The following is a 20,191-nucleotide window of genomic DNA, read 5'->3' as shown; positions in this document are numbered from 1 at the left end:
CAAGAATGCATCCTTCTTGGTGATCAGGGTTTGTTCAAACTGTGCCTGGTAATTCCATTTTCAATGAAGAGCTCTTAGTCTCATCTTTCTCATAATCATAATGGTGAGATTATTGCTTATCTTTTTTTAATAGGGGTCTCATCCAGTGATGTTTATGAGCACACAACTCCTGGCAATGCTCCCACCACATCAATGCTGAGGGGACCTGGGTGGCTAGTATTGGACTCAGCCTAATACATGCTAAGCATGTGCTTTGCCACGGGAGAGCTTTCCCAGGCCCCTACTATTATTCTAATAGATGATCAGCTATTCTTTTCTTTAAAATGCAGTCCAGAAAAGAGAGGAAAAATATCTCATTTTTCAGTCCCCACACCTGCCTTTTAAAATCAACCCTTGATACATGAAATGAGGTGACTGGAGGCTTGTAAATAATATCATCAGGACTGGGGAGAGCACAAAGACTACAACACAAACATGTTCAAGGCTCATGTGTGATCCCTGACAGTATGTGAACACCTGAGCGCCACTGGGTGCAGTTCTGGTGACCCCGCAGGTTCCTGGGACATGCAGAAGCACCATACACACACACACACACACACACACACACCAAGAGATAGCTAACCAAAAACTGCCTACCTTTCATTAGTGAAGTCCCCATCAGATTGACTCCTGTGTTGTTTGTTGTCTGGGGTAGCTTACGTCTTTGCTTTCAGGAATGTCATGATACAGCTGGTTCATTTACGTATTGAGAATTTCATCTATTTCTCCAAGGAATCCTGATTCTTTTTCTTTTAAGAATACATCTGTATTGATAACATTGGTGATTATTTTTGTTTGTTTTGTTTTGTTTTGAGCAATGATTACTCCTGGCACTCCTGGCTCTGCACTCAGGAATCGCTCCTGGCAGAGCTTGGACCAAATGGGATACCTGAGATCAAGCTCAGCTGACTTTGAGAAAGGCAAGCGCCTCTACCAACTGTACTATAACTATAGCCGTATTGGTGGTAGTTACCGTCATTGTTTGTCTGCCTTTTGCATGCACAGAGTTAGTAAATATATTTGTTGTTTTTAAGAAAAAAGGACATTTCTACCAATATAAACAAATTAAAGATGTCAAGGAGTTTCTCTTTAATGGATTTAATTTTATGATGACCTTTTCTCTTATGCCAAAGACTAAGTTCTTTAGAGATTGGAAAGAAGGGACAGCAGGTATTCCATCACCCCCAGATGATCTCCCAAACCCCACCAGGAATAGTCTCTACACCCAGAGCCAGGAGTAATAAGCCCTGGGCACAGTCAGGTGTGGACCCAAAGCAAAATGTTTTAAGAAATGAAATTGCTTATATCTAATGTAATGATTTAGGGTTCTGTTTTGGGTTTTTTTTGGGGGGGGTTGTTTGGTTTTGGTTTTGGGTCACAACCAGCAATGCTCAGGGATTACGCCTAGCTCTACACTCAGGAATTACTCCTGGCATTGCTTGGCAGACCATATGGGATGCTAGGGGTTGAACCCAGGTCATCCACATGCAAGGAAAACACAGTGATTTGTTTGTTTTGGAGTTATACCTAGTATCGCTTGGGACTCACCAGCACCATACTTTGGGGTCATTCCTAGTAGTACTTGGGGGGACACAGTGCCAGGGATCAAACCCAAGCCTCCTTTATGCAAAACATGGAGCACGCTGTCTCTCAGGCTCTATTTTTGGGGGGAGGAGGATATGGGCCACCCCTGCACTGCTCAGGTGCTGCCCTTAGCTCTGTACTCAGGGAGCCATATGGGTGCTGGGGAGTGAGCCAGAGTAGGCTGCATGCACTCAAGTGCTTAACCCTTATACTATCTCTACAGCTCCCTGTTTGTTTTTCATTTGTTTGGATTTTTGGAGCCACTCCTGGTAGTGTGCTCTGGGCTCATTCCTGGCTCAGTGCTCAGAAATCACTACTGGAGGGGGGTGAGGGGCAGACAGAATCATATTTGTTGCTGGGAAAGAATGGTCAGCCACTTGCAAGTACCTTAAGCTTGGACTACCTCACCAGCCCCTGTGTTTTGTTCTTGTCATTGTTGGGGGGGAGGGGGGCCATACCACGCAAAGCTAGGGAACAAACCCAGGGCCTCACGGGTGCAAGGCCATGCTTTACCACTTAAGCCACATCCCCTGCCCTATTTCTGTTGTTTACTTAACATACCTTAGAACAGGTTCGTGAACAAGACGCTGTATGGAGCCAGAGAGATAGAGACACCGCAGGTAGGGCACTTGCCTTGCACACAGCTAACCCAGGTTCCGTTCTGAGCACATCCCCATCCCCCAAGCCTCTCAGGAGTACAAACAAGGAGTAAGCCCTGAGCACTACCAAGTGTGCCCGAGAAACAAACAGCAAAATAAAAGGGAGAATGCTTGAGCCAAACCTGACAATGCTTCGACTTTCTCCTTGCACTGTACTTCGGGAGTGAATGCTGGTAGTGCTCTGGGGATTGAACCCAGGTCAGCCATAGGCAAGGTGAATGCTTTATCTCCTAGGCCATCTTTCCCATTTGAGATTTCTAAGGATGTATAATTTTTTTAAAAAATTTACTTTATTGCTTATTACAAGGAATTAATCAGAAAATAGATCAGCAAGTCAGTTTGTGATCATTATTAAATCTCACAATGGTGTTACTAAAGTCGTTCATTGTCTGAAGATTTATTGAGCTGGTTGGTGCAAGTTCAGCCTTCTGTGTTACTGTTTTTGCTCATTGAGTTGGTGGTCTTCTACGCAACTTTCATGTCAGGTGTATTGTGAAATTACATGACTGTGCACTCCAGGAGCTGGGACGATTTGGTGGCTTTACGGCTTGATGAGTTTACTTGTGAAACTGGGCCATTTCTATTCTATACTGGAAAATGTCAGGTGTTGGCAGAGGCTGCTGAAACCTTCTGGGGAGGTGTGGGGAGGGATGGGGGTGTGGAATCTACCCACCCCCAGTCTGAGAAGACCTCAAAGTTCTTGCTCCAGACCAGTCTACTAGGAAGAGTCAGTGACTTTGTGTTCTTCTCAGAACTTAAAACAATTTTTTTTGGGGGGGAGAGGAGTTTGTTTGGGGGGGTTGTTTTGGTTTGGGGGGGTTGAGCCACACCTGACAGTGCTCAGGGGTTACTCCCAGCTCTGCACTCAGGAATCACTCCCAGCAGTACTCAGGGGACCATATGGAATGCCAGGGATCAAAGCTGAGTCAGCCTCATGCAAGGCAAATGCCCCACCCATTGTACTATATATAGCTCAAGCCCTGTTTTGTTTTGGGGACCACATTCAGTGGTGCTCAACGGCTCAGAGCTCCTGGCTCTGCACTTAGGGGTTTCTCCTGGTGGTGCTCAGGGGACCATATTGGATGCCAGAGATCTAACCTGGGCTGACCATATACAAGGCATTTGCCCTGCCTGCTGTACTATCTCTCCGGACCCAAGAAATTAAAATAAGTTTGAAATAGTTTTAAATTATTTAAACATTTGTGGTATATAAAAATACAAATTTTTAGATTCAAGATTTTTCCCATTTACTTCAATTTTTAGAAGATTTTTCTATTTAATAAGTTTTTGTTTTTAAGTATTAAATACTTACAGTATCCCAAAGTAAAACATAAAACAAGGCATAGTTAAAGTGTCTTATCTTGCATTTCTATTTCTATCTCTCCCTATTTTCTTCTCTTAGGTTTCCATCACTATTAGTAAATATTGGTACTAAACTTTATTCTCTCCCTTCCCTTCTTTGGAAGTACTGGGGATCAAGCCTAGGGCTTTACACATGTGGCGCTCTTCCTCTGAGTCACATCCCTGACCTTTCAAATATTTGTATTCAAAACATATGTTTTCTATATACATACGTATATTTGCCTGCACCTTGCCTTTTTCACATAACAGTATATTTTGGAAATCACTCCATTGCAATATTTAGGTATCTTCATTCCTTTTTCCAGATGAACACTACTCCTTAATAAAGAGAGAATTCATTTTCTCCCATTGATAGACATGAGTTGTTTCCAGTTTTCTTTATTCAAATAGTGTCAAAATGAGTAGGTATGTGAATATTATATTTAACCTTTATGCAGGTCTATCTTCAGGTTAGCTTCTTAGAAGTAGACTTGCTGGGTCAAAGAGTAAATTGTATATGTAATTTCACTAGATTTTACTAGAACATTTTGTGTGTGTGTGTGTGTGTGTGTGTGTGTGTGTGTGTGTGTGTTAAAATAGTTTTATTTAGGGAATCTGAGGAGGGGAAAGTGAAAGCAACACATTCAAGACAAAATTGAATTCTCTCCAGAGAAGAGACAGCCCTATATCCAAAATTTTTTACTGAAGAAATATTGCAGGGGTTAAAGTGCTTGCCTTGCATTCCATCGGTCCTGGTTCAAACTCCGTATGGTCCCTGAGCACCACAAAGTGCTTTCACCTCCCACCCCCACCAGGCCCACCAAAAACAAAATTCTCAAGCTCAGTTTTAAGGGTTGAAAAAAAAGCAGAGTTTCTCTTTCTCTGTATAAATAAATGCATTAAATAAGTATATCATTGACAATATACTATGGCTATAATAAAAATTCTGTTCAGTTTCAAGGAGCATGAAGGTGAATAAACAGTGAAAATTTGATACTGGTAAATGCTGTGGATACATGAGTTGATCTGAGAGAGAATAACTAAAGAGGACTCCCTTTGGATGGGATGGTCAGGAAAGACTACCCAAAATTGAGCTGAGGAGGGATAAAAATGATTAACATGGCCATATATTGACTTCCCTACTGTATACAGGCTGTGTGAAGGATTTTTTAATATATTACCTTATCTAATCTCACAAGATTCTGCAACATCTATTTTATAATTCCCATTTTACAGTTGAGGAAACAGATGCTCAGAAAAGTAAATTACTTACTCGGGGTCTTAAAATTTGGAAAGAGATTGGGGTTTTAATCAAATCTAGATCTAATTCTAAAGTCAAATAAGATAGTCCCTTTCGACTCTATCCCATTGCTTATCAAGGAAGAAAGCAGTTAATACTGAGTAAATGGAGAAAATAAATAGACTCTTGTTTTCATCCAACAGAAATTCAGTATCTTTTTTTCTTTCAAAATACTATTCCTGTTTATCACCAAATAAAAATTAAAACTACAAATGCTTGTTTTCAATTGCTAATAACATGTTTGGAATATTTGTAATATAAGAAATAGAAAAACATTACCTTGTCCATGCTAAAAAACAATTTCAATAGTTTTTTAATTTAGTGATCGTTCTGTATATAAAATACTGTAGCAAAAATATGTTCCACATTTATCTTATTTATTAAAATGATATACCTTCTAAATATTATTTATTTTATAAATAAGTCTATTATGTAGATGTACATAATATATGTCACTGTCACTGTCCTCCCATTGTTCATCTATTTGCTCGAGCGGGCCTAGTAATGTCTCCATCGTGAGACTTGTTGTTACTGTGTTTGACATATTGAATGCATCACAGGTAGCTTGCCAGACTTTGCCAAGCAGGCGAGATACACTCTCTGTAGCTTGCCAGTCTTTCCAAGAGGGGCAGAGGAATAGAACCAGGCTCAGCCAGCCAGCAGCTCACAAGGCAAATGCCCTACCTCTGTGCTATCGCTCCAGCCCAATATGTGTATATTGCTAAAATATATTTGCAAAATATTATACGAGTTTTCACATAACTTCAGTAAATGAAATAAAACATTTTGCAGATTTCTGTAAATAACCATAAAATTAATCATAGGGAAGAATTTTTTTCTTTTCTTTTTTCTTTTTTTGGGTCACCCCCAGTGATGCACAGGGGTTACTCCTGGCTCTGTACTCAGGAATTAACCCTGGTGGTGCTTAGGGATGCTGGGAATTGAACTCAGGTTGGCCGAGTGCAAGGCAAACACCCTATCCGCTGTGCTATTGCTCCAGCCCCGGGAAGAATTTTTTTCTAGCACTTACTGAGCACTTTAACCAGTCTCACAACAAGGCTACATTATTTATCTGAAATCACCATCTAATAAGTGATAGATTGAGGCATTAGTGTCTAGTACTATGTAATCATGTAATCATAGTTTTGTTTGGTTTGGTTTTTGCTGTATTAAGTCGTCCCAAGGAGCCAGAGCAATAGTACAGCCAGTAGGACACTTGCCTTGCTGACCCGGATTCAACCCCAACACCACATATGGTCTCCTGAGCCCCACCAGAGTTATCCCTCCACACAGAGCAAGGAGTTAACCCTGAGCACCATCAAGTGTGGGCCCCTCAAAGAAACAAAAATCACAAATCATCCTGTTATTCATCGATTGCCTCGAGCAGGCCCCAGTAACGTCTCCTTCATCCTAGCTCTGAGATTATATTCAAGGCTCTTTAGGAGAATGAGACCCATCATTGTTACTGATATTTGGTATATTGGGTATGCCACGGGGAGTTTGCCAGACTCTGCCCTGTGGGCAGACTACATTCGGTAACCTGCCAGTTTGTCCAAAGTAGGAATGAGATAATAAGATGTCATAATAAGATGTCGGTTCCGGGAGCTGGTTTTTATAGTCTCTGAGTCTTGGCCGTTGATGGGATTACACGGCGCCAGGGGGCCAGTTGGTGGGTGTGATCCCCGCCTACTGGAATTTGGAGAGTCTGGGTGGAGGATGCTCGGCCCAAATCCGAGTAGGCTTGGAGATCTCGGTCCCGGAACCCGCGTGACTTTGTCCCTCTGCCAGTACCTTCATGTGTGCGGAGAGTGGTCTCAGCATGGTGGTGGCTGGTCCTGGAGGTCTTTGGCTGCCGGAGCCCTGGTCGGGGCGGGGAGGAAAGCTCAACCCGCTCCCCTCCAAGGGGTCCCGGCGAGCGAGGACAGTCAGGCGCGGGAGACCAAAAGAAACAAAAACAAATAAATAGTCATCTCAAATGACAAGAAACTAAGGCTATGTTACTAGAACTAACTGCAGTTGATACTCATATTCTTTTTGTAGTTGATTTAAATTTCTTTTGTGGAGACATAGGGGTGCTGGATGCCACACCACCACTTTTCAGGTCCTACTCCTGACTTTGTGCTCATGGTCACTCCTAGAGATGCTCAGGGGACCATGTGCAGTGTCAGGGATCAAACTGGGGTCAGCTGCATTCAAGGCAAACATCTTAGCCCCTGTTCTATCTCTCTGACCCTTAGTACCCATATTCTAATTTTGCAGATAGATCCATCTTAAAACTGACTTAAAGAAAAGCTCTCCAGTCATTCCCCAGAGTGTCTTGACTTTTGAAGACTACAATATAAATCTCCACGCCAGTCATACACAATGTGTTGTTGTGGTAGAAAAACAGTGATGTGAATCACTGCTTACAGATCAAGACACTTGATATATCTTGGGCCCCATGTTTGTTGGATTTTTCAGTTTCGTGTGCAAAATTTAAGTGTTTTAAGTTCTATATTTTTGTGTATTGCACTTTATTTCAGATCTCTATTCTTAGATTGTAGGGTTCCATTAAAAAAAATAAATAATCTCAGCCCCTCCTCTCTCTCCACTCTCCCTCCCCCCCACATTCATTTTGTATAATATGGTAATGATATCACCGTAGCAGTAATTACGGGTCATCTTCATTTCTTTCATCTCTGCCTGTTCTGATGGCTTCATTCCTTTGACGGAAAAGATTTGGCTCTGGGTGCTATGATTATTTTGTTAAGCGTTATTCGAATAGACAGGAGTGAGAGAAATTAATCAATCCAAATGCAATTAGCATCATGTTTAACCCAGTGATGGACCTCTCAAGGTGAAACAGCCAGGGGAGTTTCAGACATTATTATTCAATCCAGTGGTTCTTATCTAAATTATAATCAAGAGAGGTTTTTATTGGCTTCTCAGTGTGAAGATGTAACTCTTTCCCTGCCCTGGAGGTCAGACTGGGCCTTCATCCTCTGCAGACTGTTCTAAGTTGGAAAGTTATCTAATATCCAAATCATTGGAAATGTGTGGTCTGTACTGTGATCTTGGATCTCATTTCCCTGAGAGCGGATTCTAGCCTAAGGATCTAACTTGGAGCTAAATATTTTGTGTACTGATCAAGTCACTTTGACTAGTTGCTGTTCTGTCTCGACCTTACATGATAGATTATTATTGCTGTTCTTACTTTATGGATGAGGAAATTAAGGCTGTGTGAAGCTACTAGCCTTTGGTCATAATAAGTGTTTCACCACGATGGATTGCTATGTAAAGGCCCTGAAGCATGAATGTTCTGCACAAATTTATGAGTATTTAATAAAAGTTCTCACCCCAAGAGTATCAATCCATCCTTTGGTCTCATTGCCTTTCATTCAGTTGAGTTTACCCTTGAAAAGGGCTAAGTGAAACTGTGAAGTACGCCTGCCGGCTGGCCCTCTGAAAATGAAAGGAAGTACAGAAAGGAAGTTGTTGATTCTCATTTATTGAACACAGATCTTTGGGGGTGGGAGGTGCTTTATTATTGGTTTGGTTTGGTTTTTCTTAGGGAAAAGGATGATGGGAAAATGTTGAGTATCTAGAATCCAGTCTTGGTTCACTCTTAAAAGAGGGCAGGGCAAGGAGAGTTGATAGAGAAACACAGACTTTGACCTGAATACAACATTTTTCAAATGCCTGACAATTAAGATTCTTCTACTTGTGCTTTCAATCTTCAGGCATCATGCCTGACACTTCCCATATTTTATGTTCGTGCTTGATGTTTTATATGCTGAGAATAAATCTGTTGGTGGGTATTCCTGTCCTTTTTGCCCCCCTGTTGTGAAAAAGCATTAAAATTATTTTCCATATTGAAACTGTCCATATTTGTTTACCTGAACATGGAGTCTTAGATTTTCAAGGATAAAACATTCTCCGGAAGTAGGTTTTACTCTGAATTGAAGGAAAAATGATTTGCTATAAAATTATCTTTCTCAGAATCCACTGGAAGATACACTATCCTTAGCCAGCCCATCTCTTTTTCAGCAAAAATGTTCTGTTAGAGAAACAGAACACGAAATGGAAAGCAAATCAGAAAAGTGTTCCCTAAAAAGGTATTTTGGAATTCTGAAGGTAAAGATTTTGGTGGTCTTAGAGTCCACACCCAGGAGAGTTGGTAGAAAATTGTCACAGATCTTATTGCCATCCCATCACCTTCTGAGGGTCACCAAAAGTATCCTAATGAGACAAGTTCAAAGTTCTGCCTCCTCGAAGAAATGGCACCGATGCCACGTGCTTTTATTAGAGAAATTAGAAAGTGCTCAGTCCTTCACTTGAGTTATTGATCATTCAATGGTACACTTTGTGCAGAGGTTTCAGCTGAACATGGTGAAGAAACTTGGTCTGGCAGACTGCCCTGCCACTGCTCTGCTGCACCCTGGCACTGTGCCAGGGCAATGGCAAAATTTTCTATATCCCTGCAAGAGAGAAATCAACATTATTTATCACATTGGTTTTCTTTTCTTCCCCTCTGAGGTACCAAAGCTCCTGTGAACAGCTAATTCCATCATCTTAAGGCCACTTCTAATTTTTTTGAGTCTTCTCTAATATCTGGTTTATAGTGGTACTCCATGGGACTCACTGTACTATTTTGCACGTGCATGCGCACGCACGCGCACACACACACACAGAGTCTGCTCTGTAACACACTGATAACTGGGAGATCCCTCTTGTCATAGTTCTTAGAATGCATTCAGTTACAAGGACCATAAAAAGTAATTTGGGGCAGAGAACAGAGCGGGTAAGGTGCTTGCCTTGCATGATGCTGACCAAGATTTGATCCCCGGGACCCCTTATGGTCTCTCTGAGCCCACCAGGAGTGATCCAAGAGAGCAGAGCCAACAGTGAAGCCTGGGCACCACTGACGATGGCCCTGACCCCTTAAAAAATGTAATTCGGAGCAGAGGTTTGGGCCACACCCCTGCAGTGCTCAGAGGCTACTCCTGGCACTGTGCTCAGGTATCACTTCTGGTTGGTGCTGGGTATTTAACTGGGCTCAGCCACAGTCAAAATAAGTTAACACCTATACTGTTTTTCCAGATCCATTCCCCAAGAAAAAGTAATTTGAACGAACAGTTAAAACAATTACTCTAGGGGTTAAGGAGATAGGGCAGTGGATAAGGTGCTTGTCTGGTACCAACTGACATGGTTTTGATACCTGCATGCAGAGCTTTGGAGGAAGCCCTGAGCACTGCCAGGTGTGACCCAAAAATAACAAATTTATTATTTTGTAAAAATAACAAAACAAAACAAATTTCTACAAGTATTATCATTTCTACAAAGCATCATCTATGCAGTTAATTAAGTAATCATTCATCACATTGATTAAAAAATTGGGTGGGGGTCCAGGGACCCTACTGACAATTCTAGACCAACTGGGCTGGTCTCAGTTCAGTGCAAGGAACTGAGGATGCCAAGCTGCCTGGACTTGAAATACCTGGGCAACCCGGGTAGTGCTAAGGGGCTTCTAGAGCTGCCCCTGGCAATGCCCAGGGAACCACGTGGTACAGAGAATCAGACTCCTATAGAGTACATGCTAAGCATGCGCCCTAACGCACTATTCTGTCTCCCGGCCCTAGATTCAGTTTTGATAGAGGGTATGACTGATATCGTTCACAAAGGCAGTTGCCTCTGCTAGCCAACATTACTCCAGCAGGGTTTTGATCCTCCAGAGTGTACATGTTGCACAGACCCAAGTTGTTTCGTGTTTGTGCTTGTTTTGCATTTGAGATCTTTTTAAAAATATTTAGTTTGGCCTCCTCACTCTGCTCATATGTTCATTTGATACAAACAGGATAACTTCTGTGAAGAAATAAGGAGCTGCTTCTGCTCTCTGTGGCTGATGAAAACCCAAGGGAGGCTGGGAAGAGAGTACGGCATTGTAGGGCCTTGCACGCAGCCAACTTGGGTTCCATCCCAAGTACCCCATATGGTACCCTGAGTATTGTTCATTGTGGCTTCCAAAACAAAATAATAATGATTTTGAAAACCAAAAGAACCTGCTATTTGCTGCAGAACTCTGATACCCCTAAACTAATTTAGAAAGCCACAATTTGGTTCCACCACATCCTAATCGGCATTCTTCCCTTTCCTTCTTCCTGTCCCTTCCCTTCCCATTTTCTTCCTTTCCTCCTTTTCTGTGAATTGAACCCAGGGCCCTGCACATGCAAGGCAGGTACTTGTGAGCTATGTCTCAGCCTCTCATTACATGCTGACCAGACAGTCTGGATTCTTCCATTCTTCCATTTCCCCCTTCCTTGCTTCTTTATTCTACATAGGTAAAGGTAAAGGTAAAGGCCCTCCCGTTGATCGTCGATTTGCTCGAGCGGGCCCAGTAATGTCTCCATTGGAGACTTTGTTGTTACTGTGTCTGGCATATCGAATACTCTCGGTAGCTTGCCGGGCTCTCCGAGAGGGGCAGAGGAATCGAACTCGGGTCGGCCATGTTGGCCACTTGTAAGGCGAACGCCCTACCCACTGTGCTATCGCTCCAGCCCTTCTACATAAGTAACTTATATATCTAAGCATATATTTGCAACACACACACACCCCTTGTTTTGTAACTGAGTGACTAATGGCATATTTTAAATGGATATGGGTTGAGAGAAATGCTTGTCTTGTGAAAATACCCTGTCTGTCCCCTAGTAGCATGCTCATTTAGCTCCGGTGCACAGCTGTTACTGTCTTCAATTAGGAATCACCTACTCCAAAAGAGATGAATCCTGTTTTTCCTTAGCCTCTTGCCACTTCAATTTCTCCAAGTGAAAGAAAGCGAAAGTCACACCACAGCTTGTATGTTTTTGACCTTTGGGTCACCTTGGACAGACAGGAAAGAAGCTGAGAAAGTGGACTTGGGTACTGTGCAGTGGCCCAGGGTCGTTGTAAGGGCCAGTCTTTGAATCCATGTTGGTCTAATGCTAAGTGGCCTCTTTCTCAAGGCTGCGTTTGCTGCTCTTTCTTGCTGCTTGTTGGAGAGACTCCAGAAGCGGCCTGCTGTGTTCTTTAGGATGTGAGAGAACCAGTGGAAAAGCAACTGTTCTGCAGCTCACTGTCGTTCTCAATTATATTATGGACAGAATAACTTAACATAATTTGCATTGGAAGTTAAAAACTAAACATTACGCATCTCTTCCTTTTCATTAAAAGTTATTCATCTTTGCACTGTTTCCTACATTAAAACCGTGTCCCGTTTTCTCAGGCAATTGCCTCAAAGTTATAATTTGGAAACTCTTTCTCTGTAATGAAACCCATATGTCATGGGCAAAAGTTGCAGACCCCGGCAGAGAGGGCTGGTCCCGTGAGACTCTGCACCCAATCTCGTTAGCCAGGGTGCCTGTGGTAATCCCTCATCCCCTCGTGGGGGAGAAATCAATCTGTACCACTGAATCTTTTCAACCAGCCACCAGAAAATTTACTGCAGCGAAGGCAGCCTGGAGGTAGTCATTGTAGAAAGGAAGCGGGAAATGAGGCTAAATGTAGAGTGGAGGAATCAGGGAGCCCAAAGGATAGATGATATCAAAGCACGTACTGGGCTGGAAAGATAGTACAGTGGGTAAGGCACTTGCCTTGCACACGCTAATTTAGGTTCAGTCCCCAGCACCATATATGGTTCCATGACCTCCACCAGGAGTGATCCCTGAGCACTGCTCGGTGTGGCCCAAAAACAGAACAACAAAACATGAAGCGATGCTCAGAGCTTATTCCTGGCAGTGCTTGGGGTACCATATAGGATGCTGGGGATCAAACCCGGGTCGGCTGCATGCAAAGCAAATGCTCTGTCTGCTGTACTATCGTTCCAGCCCCCGAATAATTTTTTTTAATAAAGCACGCAACACTTTTTTTTTATTTTGGGGTTCGGGGGGGAGCTTTTTGGATCTCACTTGGCAGTGCTCAGGGGTAATTCCTGGCTCTACGTTCAGGAATTACTCCTGCTGGTGCTCAGAGGACCATACAGGGTGCCAGGGATAAAACCCAGGTCAGACATGTGCAAGGTAAATTCCCTACCCACTGTTACTGTTGCTCTGGTCCCCCAGCATTTTTTGTTTTTAGTAAAGCACACAGCACCCTCAGACTAGGCTCTGGCAGTCATGGCCACCTCTAACCAGACAGCCCTCAAGAAACAGTGGTGGATTGGGTCTGGAGCAATAGCACAGAGGGTAGGGCATTTGCCTTGCATGCAGCCAACCCAGTTCGATACCCAACATCCCATATGGTCCCCTGAGTACCACCAGGGGTGATTCCTGAGTACAGAACCAGGAGTAACCCCTGTGCATCGCCAGGTGTGACCCAAAAAGCAAAAAGAAAAGAAACAGTGGTAGGGCTACAGAAGCAGCAGAAAGCTGAAACTTGACCTTAGTTGATCCGTATGCTGTTGTGGTGGTGTTCACAAAGTCCCTTCTCTCCCACTCAGCACTAGTTCGCATGACCACCCTCTGGTGACAGGCAGTCATGGCTTTCTCAGGTGATGTCGCATAGGAAGGACTGTCAGTCCTGGTGGGGTGTGAAGGTCATGTTTTCTGTCCCGGGCACCTAGCGGTAGCCGCCGACCAGGGGCTGCTTCTTGACTTCATGATTAGAGAGGAGTAGCACTGTGGTCTTGCTCTTTGATCTTGTATTCTTAGAGAATTCATCCAGAATTTGAAAATAGTTAACAGCTTGTAATGAATCTTTTTTTTTTCGGGGGGGGGGGCTAGTTTATTTTTTGGTTTTTGGACCATATCCAGCAATACTCAGGGGTTACTCCTGGCTGTACATTCAGGAATTACTCTTAGTTGTGTTCAGGGGACCACATGGGATGTTGGGGTTGAATCCAGGTCAGCCTTATGCAAGGAAGTGCCCTACCTGCTCTACTTTCTCACCAGCCCTTATATTGACTCTGAAATTCTCCCTGGCACTCTTGTCACTGGGTTTATCTTCTAACACATGGTGGAAGAAAAGATTTCCGAGAGAAACGAGGAGCTAGAAATGCCAAACTGAGGAGAATGCATTCTTTTTTTTTTCTTTTGGGGTCACACCTGGCAATGCACAGGGGTTACTCCTGGCTCTACACTCAGAAATTACTCCTGGTGGTGTTGGGGGACCATATGGGGTGCTGGGAATCAAACTCGGGTTGGCCGCGTGTAAGGCAAATGCCCTACCCACTGTGCTATCACTCCAGCCTCGAGAATGCATTCTTTTTTTTTTTCTTTTTGGGTTACACCTGGAGATGCACAAGGGTTAACTCCTGGCTCTGCACTCGGGAATTACTCAGGGGTGCTCAGGGGACCATATGGGATGCCAGGAATCGAACCCGGGTCAGCCACGTGCAAGGCAAACGCCCTACCCGCTGTCCTATCACTCCAGCCCCAAGAATGCATTCTTAACCTGGCCATTGGTGTTAAATTCTACCAAGACATCACTGTTGGGAAGAAGGGTTGGAAAAGGGCAGGGGAAATAGAAATACTTACCTCTCCTGTAAATAAGCTATAGCAATCTCTAAAGGTTTCAAAGACTTGAAATCCTTGGTGGGAATTACTTAATAAAGTGCATTTACATTTAAAAAAAACTGTTGGAGGTTTGGAGCAATAGTCTAGTGAGTAGGTCACTTGCCTTGCATGTGGCTGACCTGGGTTCAATCCCTAGCACCGTATGATTCCCAGAACCCCTGCAGGAATGATCCGAGCATCACCAGGTGTGACACACCCTCCCCCCCAAAAAAACTCCGTTTGGAAGGGTGTGTGTGTGTGTGTGTGTGTGTGTGTGCTCGCGCGCATAGAAGAGGAATCCAGAATAGTAGCAGAAGGCTGTCTCCTACTCCTAATGGGATTTTATAGCAGCATGTGCGAGTTTGTTTCAGAAGTCAAAAATGAACAGATGTTGGTATAAATTACCTCTGTGTCTGATGTCTTGCAAATTAAAAGCGCGGTTGGCATCACTAAACAATTTCACTAGGTTTGGGGGGGGGGGTGCAGTGAGTGGGTGGTGATTACTGTAGCGGGTCGGTAAGAGTCTTCACATGGCAGCAGAGCAGGAGAGCAGGGTAAAGAAATGAGGAATCAAATAAGGGGTCTATGAATTAATCAGAGATGTTAACATCTCTTATGACAAGTGAACAGGAGGGCACGTGCGCTGGCGCAGCCCCTGACCCACAGCAATTTCACCGTGCACAAAAAGGGGTTGGTGCTTAGGATGTGATTTATCGGGCACGGCCCTCTTTTAGGGAGCAGCTATGTCACCAATTCGTATATCTCCTATATGGGACTGGCAAGTAGGAAAACTTTCTCCCCTCCCATGTAGAAGATGATGTCTTTTGAATTACTTCTACTTTTACGGTGGTTTCCTGCAGCTCTGTGTACTTAGATTAGGTTGAAGGGGGAGGAATGATTGAGTGGAAAAGGGTTGTTAAAAGGGATTGGTTAAATTCAAGGAGAGCTTGCCCCTGAGAGACTTTGGAATATCCTTTTATTTTCCCTTTTAAATCCTTTTGATCCCTTGAATAGATTGGATCCTTTTGTATTTTAAGTCTTTAAATATTGGTCATTCTCCCAGTTAGGAAAATCAGTAGTTCAGAGTTGGGGGGAGGAGATGCGGGGGTGAATCTGAAGAGCAACATGCAGAAATAATAAGATCAGTATAACACTGCCGGTTCATGGTTTGGGGAATAAGGCTGCTTCCTTCCCAGCAGAGTTTTGTATTACCCATGTCTGGTTTCCTGGGCACCTGCTTCTTACCATGTTGTAGGATTATCTGATTCTGTGTTTATAGTCCTTAATAAAGGCAGGGAGAAATAGGTTAGTGGGGAAGGCACTTACCATGAATGTGGCTGGCCCCAGCATCACATATGATTCCCCGCGCACTGCCAGGAATGATCCCTGAGTACAGAGCCAGAAGTAAGCCATAAGCACAGTTAGGTGTGAGCCAAAAACCAAAAAGAGACAGAGAAGAAAGAATAAAAAAAAGAATCCCACAATGCAGAGTAGAGAATGGAGCATTCTGTGTCACAAACACAGCTTATTCTTGGTCTGTGGAAAGAAGAGGAACTTTCTGTATTGTTACTTGGTTTTGGTTTTGTATCTTATCATTCATTCAGCCAACACTTACCCAGTAGATAAGGTCTGGCACCATGCTAGGGGCTGGTGATATAAAGAATAATGGAAGACAGCTCCGTAAACAAATCATTGCAAGTCTTTAGAACTTTCCGTGTATTGCGTGTGGTATAAATCCGCCAAGAAAAGAATGGTCAGTTTGATTTCAGCCTGGGTGGGCTTGTGAGGAAGGACCTAGCACTGGGGTTTCCATCCTGGCTTCATGAGATTTCTTTGCCCTCTCTTGGGGCTCAGGCTCTGTGAATGTGGGCAGTGAACAGCCAGCAGCTCCCGAACCTTCCCCTGGTTACACAGTTCATCCCTTTTGAACAAAGCTGGAAACTGCCTGGAATGGTCCAGTGTCAGTGACGATGGGGTGAGGAGCCGCAAAGAAACCAGGCCAGGACCTGGAGCAATAGCGCAGTGGGTAGGGCGTTTGCCTTGCACACGGATGACCCGGGTTCGATTTCCAGCATTCCATATGGTCCCCCCAAGCACCGCCAGAAGTAATTCCTGAGTGCAGAGCCAGGAGTAACCCCTGTGCATCGCCGGGTGTGACCCAAAAAGGGGGAAAAAAATACGGATCAGACATCCCCTCAGCCCTGTGGGGCTCTGCCACGCTGGCCAAGTTGAGGCTTGTTCTTCGGAGGTTGTAAGACACAGTCTGCTCTGCGGGGTTCCAGAGCCCTTCATCAGAACTTTCAGCACAATCAGGTCCACTCATGCTCTCTGAGAAGCTGACCTCATGGGCATGAGAGGAAAGGGGCGTGGGGCTTGACAGAGAGTACAGTCAGGAGGGCATTTACCTTACAGTGGCCAACCAAGGTTCTAGCCCAGCACCTAATATAGTCCCCAGAGCCCCACCAGGACTGATCCCTAAGAAGTAAGCCCTGAACACAGTTGGATTGCCACCCCCCCCCCAAAAAAAAAAAGAAACATAAAGTCTTCTTTTTTATTTTTGAGTACTGGTTTATCAGAGCTCCCACAGGTTGGGGTAGTGGGGTTGTTCTAGAGTGACCCGTTATAATTGAGGAATGTTTTACTCTCATTTTGGTGCCTCGTGTAGGAAAGTAGCTGTATAAAAACTCTCTTGTAACTATAGCTTCCAGAGATTGATGATGCAGAAAGTCGGAGAAAGCAACATAAACCTTGCCTGGCTATATTAAATATCTAAGGACTGACAATGCCAAGAGAGAGAGGACCAAAGCTCTATAAACCGTGCTTTATGACACCGACCCCAGCTGAACTGCACCAAGGGAATATAAACCCTGCTGTATTACAGAATCCAGCTACTGGCGAGAGATGGGGAGAAATGATATCTGATTTTTGATTTGAGATTATAAATGACCAGAGACCAACAATCCAGAGGAGACTCTAATCTTGGTTGCATTTCAACCTCCAAGACCAAACCCCAAGAGCAGACTCCCTGAGATGTTAGCATGAGCATTTAGGTAGCACTGAGAAAGGGAGTGGGGAGGGAGAAAATGACCCGGGAGAGAAGAGAGAAATTGAAACTATTTTGGGAGCAACTTGATATCCCGTTTTCTTGTTGGCTTGCTTTTGTTTGGGGGCCAGACCCAGTGGTGCTCCAGATCTGCTCAACTCTTGGTGCTCCGGGGTCACTCCTCACAGTACTTGGGGGGGCTTTTGAGTGCCAGGAATTAAACCCAGCCTCCCACATGCACAGTGTGTGCTCAGCCCGTAATGGTCTCTGGGACCCTCTCCGTCTGGTTTAAATCCAACTGCGTTTAAATTTGTACTGAGGTCTTCCTGGGGTCTCCTTTGCAAATGGTAGGTCTTTATTGATCTCGCATTTGTTTTGTGATTCCAGCCAGAGAGATGACTCGGGGGAAGTTCCTCAACATTCTCGAGAAGCCGAAGAAGTAGCAGCTGCTGTGGAGAGGCTGTCCTGGGGCCTGGAACCGCACATCCTGCAGTGCCGCTCTGCATCTGCGCGCCCGGTAGAGCCAAGTGGTCGCCTCCTGGACCGACCCTCTCCCTTGCTCCTGGTCTCTGCGCCTCTGAGGACTTGCGGCAGCAGCAAGAGAAGAATCTGCTCTACTCACGGATCAGTGCAGTTGTTCAGTCAGCTTCTAGACTTCGCCCTTCTCGGCCTCTGATGTTGGTAGCAGGGGGTCAGGGGCAGATCATTCTTAAAGGCCCAAGTCCTGCTTTCTCGTTTCTAGAAATGGTTCAGGCATCCTCGGATCTCACCTTCGATTTGGCTCAGCAATGGCAAAGTCATTGTGACATGTTGATTGGATGGGTTCTTTTGAATGGTACTTGATCTCTTAGGAAGTATGCAGGATGCAGGGAAACCAGAGAACGATTTGATTTTAGATCAGGTCTTCTGGCCTGACCAGAGAGTTCTCCGGTGTGGACTAGGTTCCAAGAATCCCCAGCTAGAGATACCAGGATCTTCTTGAAGTGTAAAGAAGGTTGTTTTTAAAATTCTACCCCTGTCCTGATAACTCCTGTCCCCAATTCCTTTCTTTCCGTACCTCCCAGCCCCCGTTGTTGGTTCTGACATAGGGAAGAAGATGGAACCATGTGTATTGAGTCCATCCTGAGATTAGCTTATATAGTGAAAGGCAACAGTTGCACTAGGTACTAGACCTCAAGGCCAACTTCAAGGAAAACAGAAAGGATTTCTGAGTTCCAGTTCATCTGTTACAGATTCAATCCAGAAAGTCATGGCCAGAAAGCTAGGAAAAGGCGGAGACTTGCAGGATTCCCCATTTGATGGAAAACTCTACTTTTAAATGAAAGTGCTGTGGGTGATCGCCATGTTTGACTCCATATCCACACAGAGCTGAGAGTTTATTATACACCATGAAAGAAAAACAGAATTTCCAGGCTTAAACTAAAGTCTTATGGAGAACTCTGACAGTTATTTGTCTGTCTCTGTGTTAAAGCATAAAAAAAAAAATCCAGTCTGTAGGTAAAATTTATTATACATTTTCATATATTGTCTTATACGCCACCTTCAATCTCATGCTTGAGAGGTACATGGGGGTTTCTCAGCCTCTGAAAAGATGACCCCTGAGACAGTAGTTCACTGGTGTTGGGACACAAAAGTTGTGTTCAAGTTTTTGATCCTTGGTTTAATGACTTATACCCATTTTCTGACCTCTGACATTTGAACCCATGACCACCCATGCAGTTTTACTTACTGAAAGAGGGGAAATCGTATACGAAACACAAAGGATGGATATACATTCTGCTCAGATTGCTAGAGAGAAGTTTAGGTTGGAGAGACTTTGGTTTTAACATAATCTTATTAATAACATTCCTTTATCTCTAAATGCGGTTGAGAGAAGGAGGGAGGGGGAGGAGAGGGAGAATAGTGCCACGTGTCAAATCCTTCCTTTGCTCTATTTTTTAAGTGGATGACACCAAGCACTCTTCAAAGTGCGTGGGGAAATTGGGAAATACGGATATTGGGCTACCTTCCAAAACCAACTGGTGTATAACCTGAAACTCTTAGTTGGTTTTCTGGTCTGCTTTAGCCTCTTCCTTTTACTGTCACCAGCACTTAATGTAAGTAGATGTTTTAGAATTACAATATTTATTGGGTTTGTATTTGTTGTCCTTAGAAATGTCAATGATGTATTTTTATATTAATATAAATCTGTGTAAAATGTGTGTGTATATGTGTTTCAGGGTGTTAGAAGATTGTACTTTGTATATTTCTGTGTCCTTATAATAAATATATCCCTTTTATGGGAGAGTGTTTTTCTCAGAAAGCCAACGTGGGGTTGGAAAAAGAGTCCAAAGGTTAAGGCACTTGCCTAGCATGCATCTGTGTCTACAACCCTGGTTCGAATCTCAGCACCACATTTGATCCCCTGAGCACCACCAGGTGTAATCCAAACAAACAAAAACAAAAGCTAAGTTGAGGCCACAAAGATAAGAGAGAGAGTATAGAGGTAAAGGCACTTGCCTCTCATGCCGATCACCCTGGATCCAATCCCTGGTGCCAAATATAGTTCCCTAAATGCAGTCAAAGACTGAGAGTACTCCTGAGTACAGAACCAGGAATAATCCCAGAGCACTTCCAGATGTGATCCAAAAACCAAAATAAATAAATAAAAGCCAAGTTGTATATTTAAAGTGTAAATTTCATCAAAAAGTTCCACTGTAATTCCCTTAATATCACAGTGGAA

At 43.8% G+C, this 20,191-nt stretch overlaps 1 protein-coding gene across 1 annotated transcript in view; it reads left to right on the top strand.

The window, feature by feature from the left end:
• LIN52 (lin-52 DREAM MuvB core complex component) overlaps positions 1–19,748 on the top strand; it is a 112,422-nt gene extending 92,674 nt beyond the window's left edge. The window contains exon 6 of the mRNA XM_056133766.1: positions 17,857–19,748. Coding sequence (XP_055989741.1) covers positions 17,857–17,912 — 56 coding nt within the window. The 3' untranslated portion in view covers positions 17,913–19,748. The remainder of the gene's footprint in view (positions 1–17,856) is intronic.
• The last annotated feature ends 443 nt before the right edge of the window (positions 19,749–20,191 follow it).

This window comes from Sorex fumeus, unplaced genomic scaffold, assembly GCF_029834395.1.
Source record: "Sorex fumeus unplaced genomic scaffold, SorFum_2.1 ptg000098l, whole genome shotgun sequence".
Taxonomy (NCBI): Eukaryota; Metazoa; Chordata; class Mammalia; order Eulipotyphla; family Soricidae; genus Sorex; species Sorex fumeus.
The sequence above is the reverse complement of the archived record's forward strand: the minus strand, read 5'-3'. Positions and strand labels throughout refer to the sequence as shown.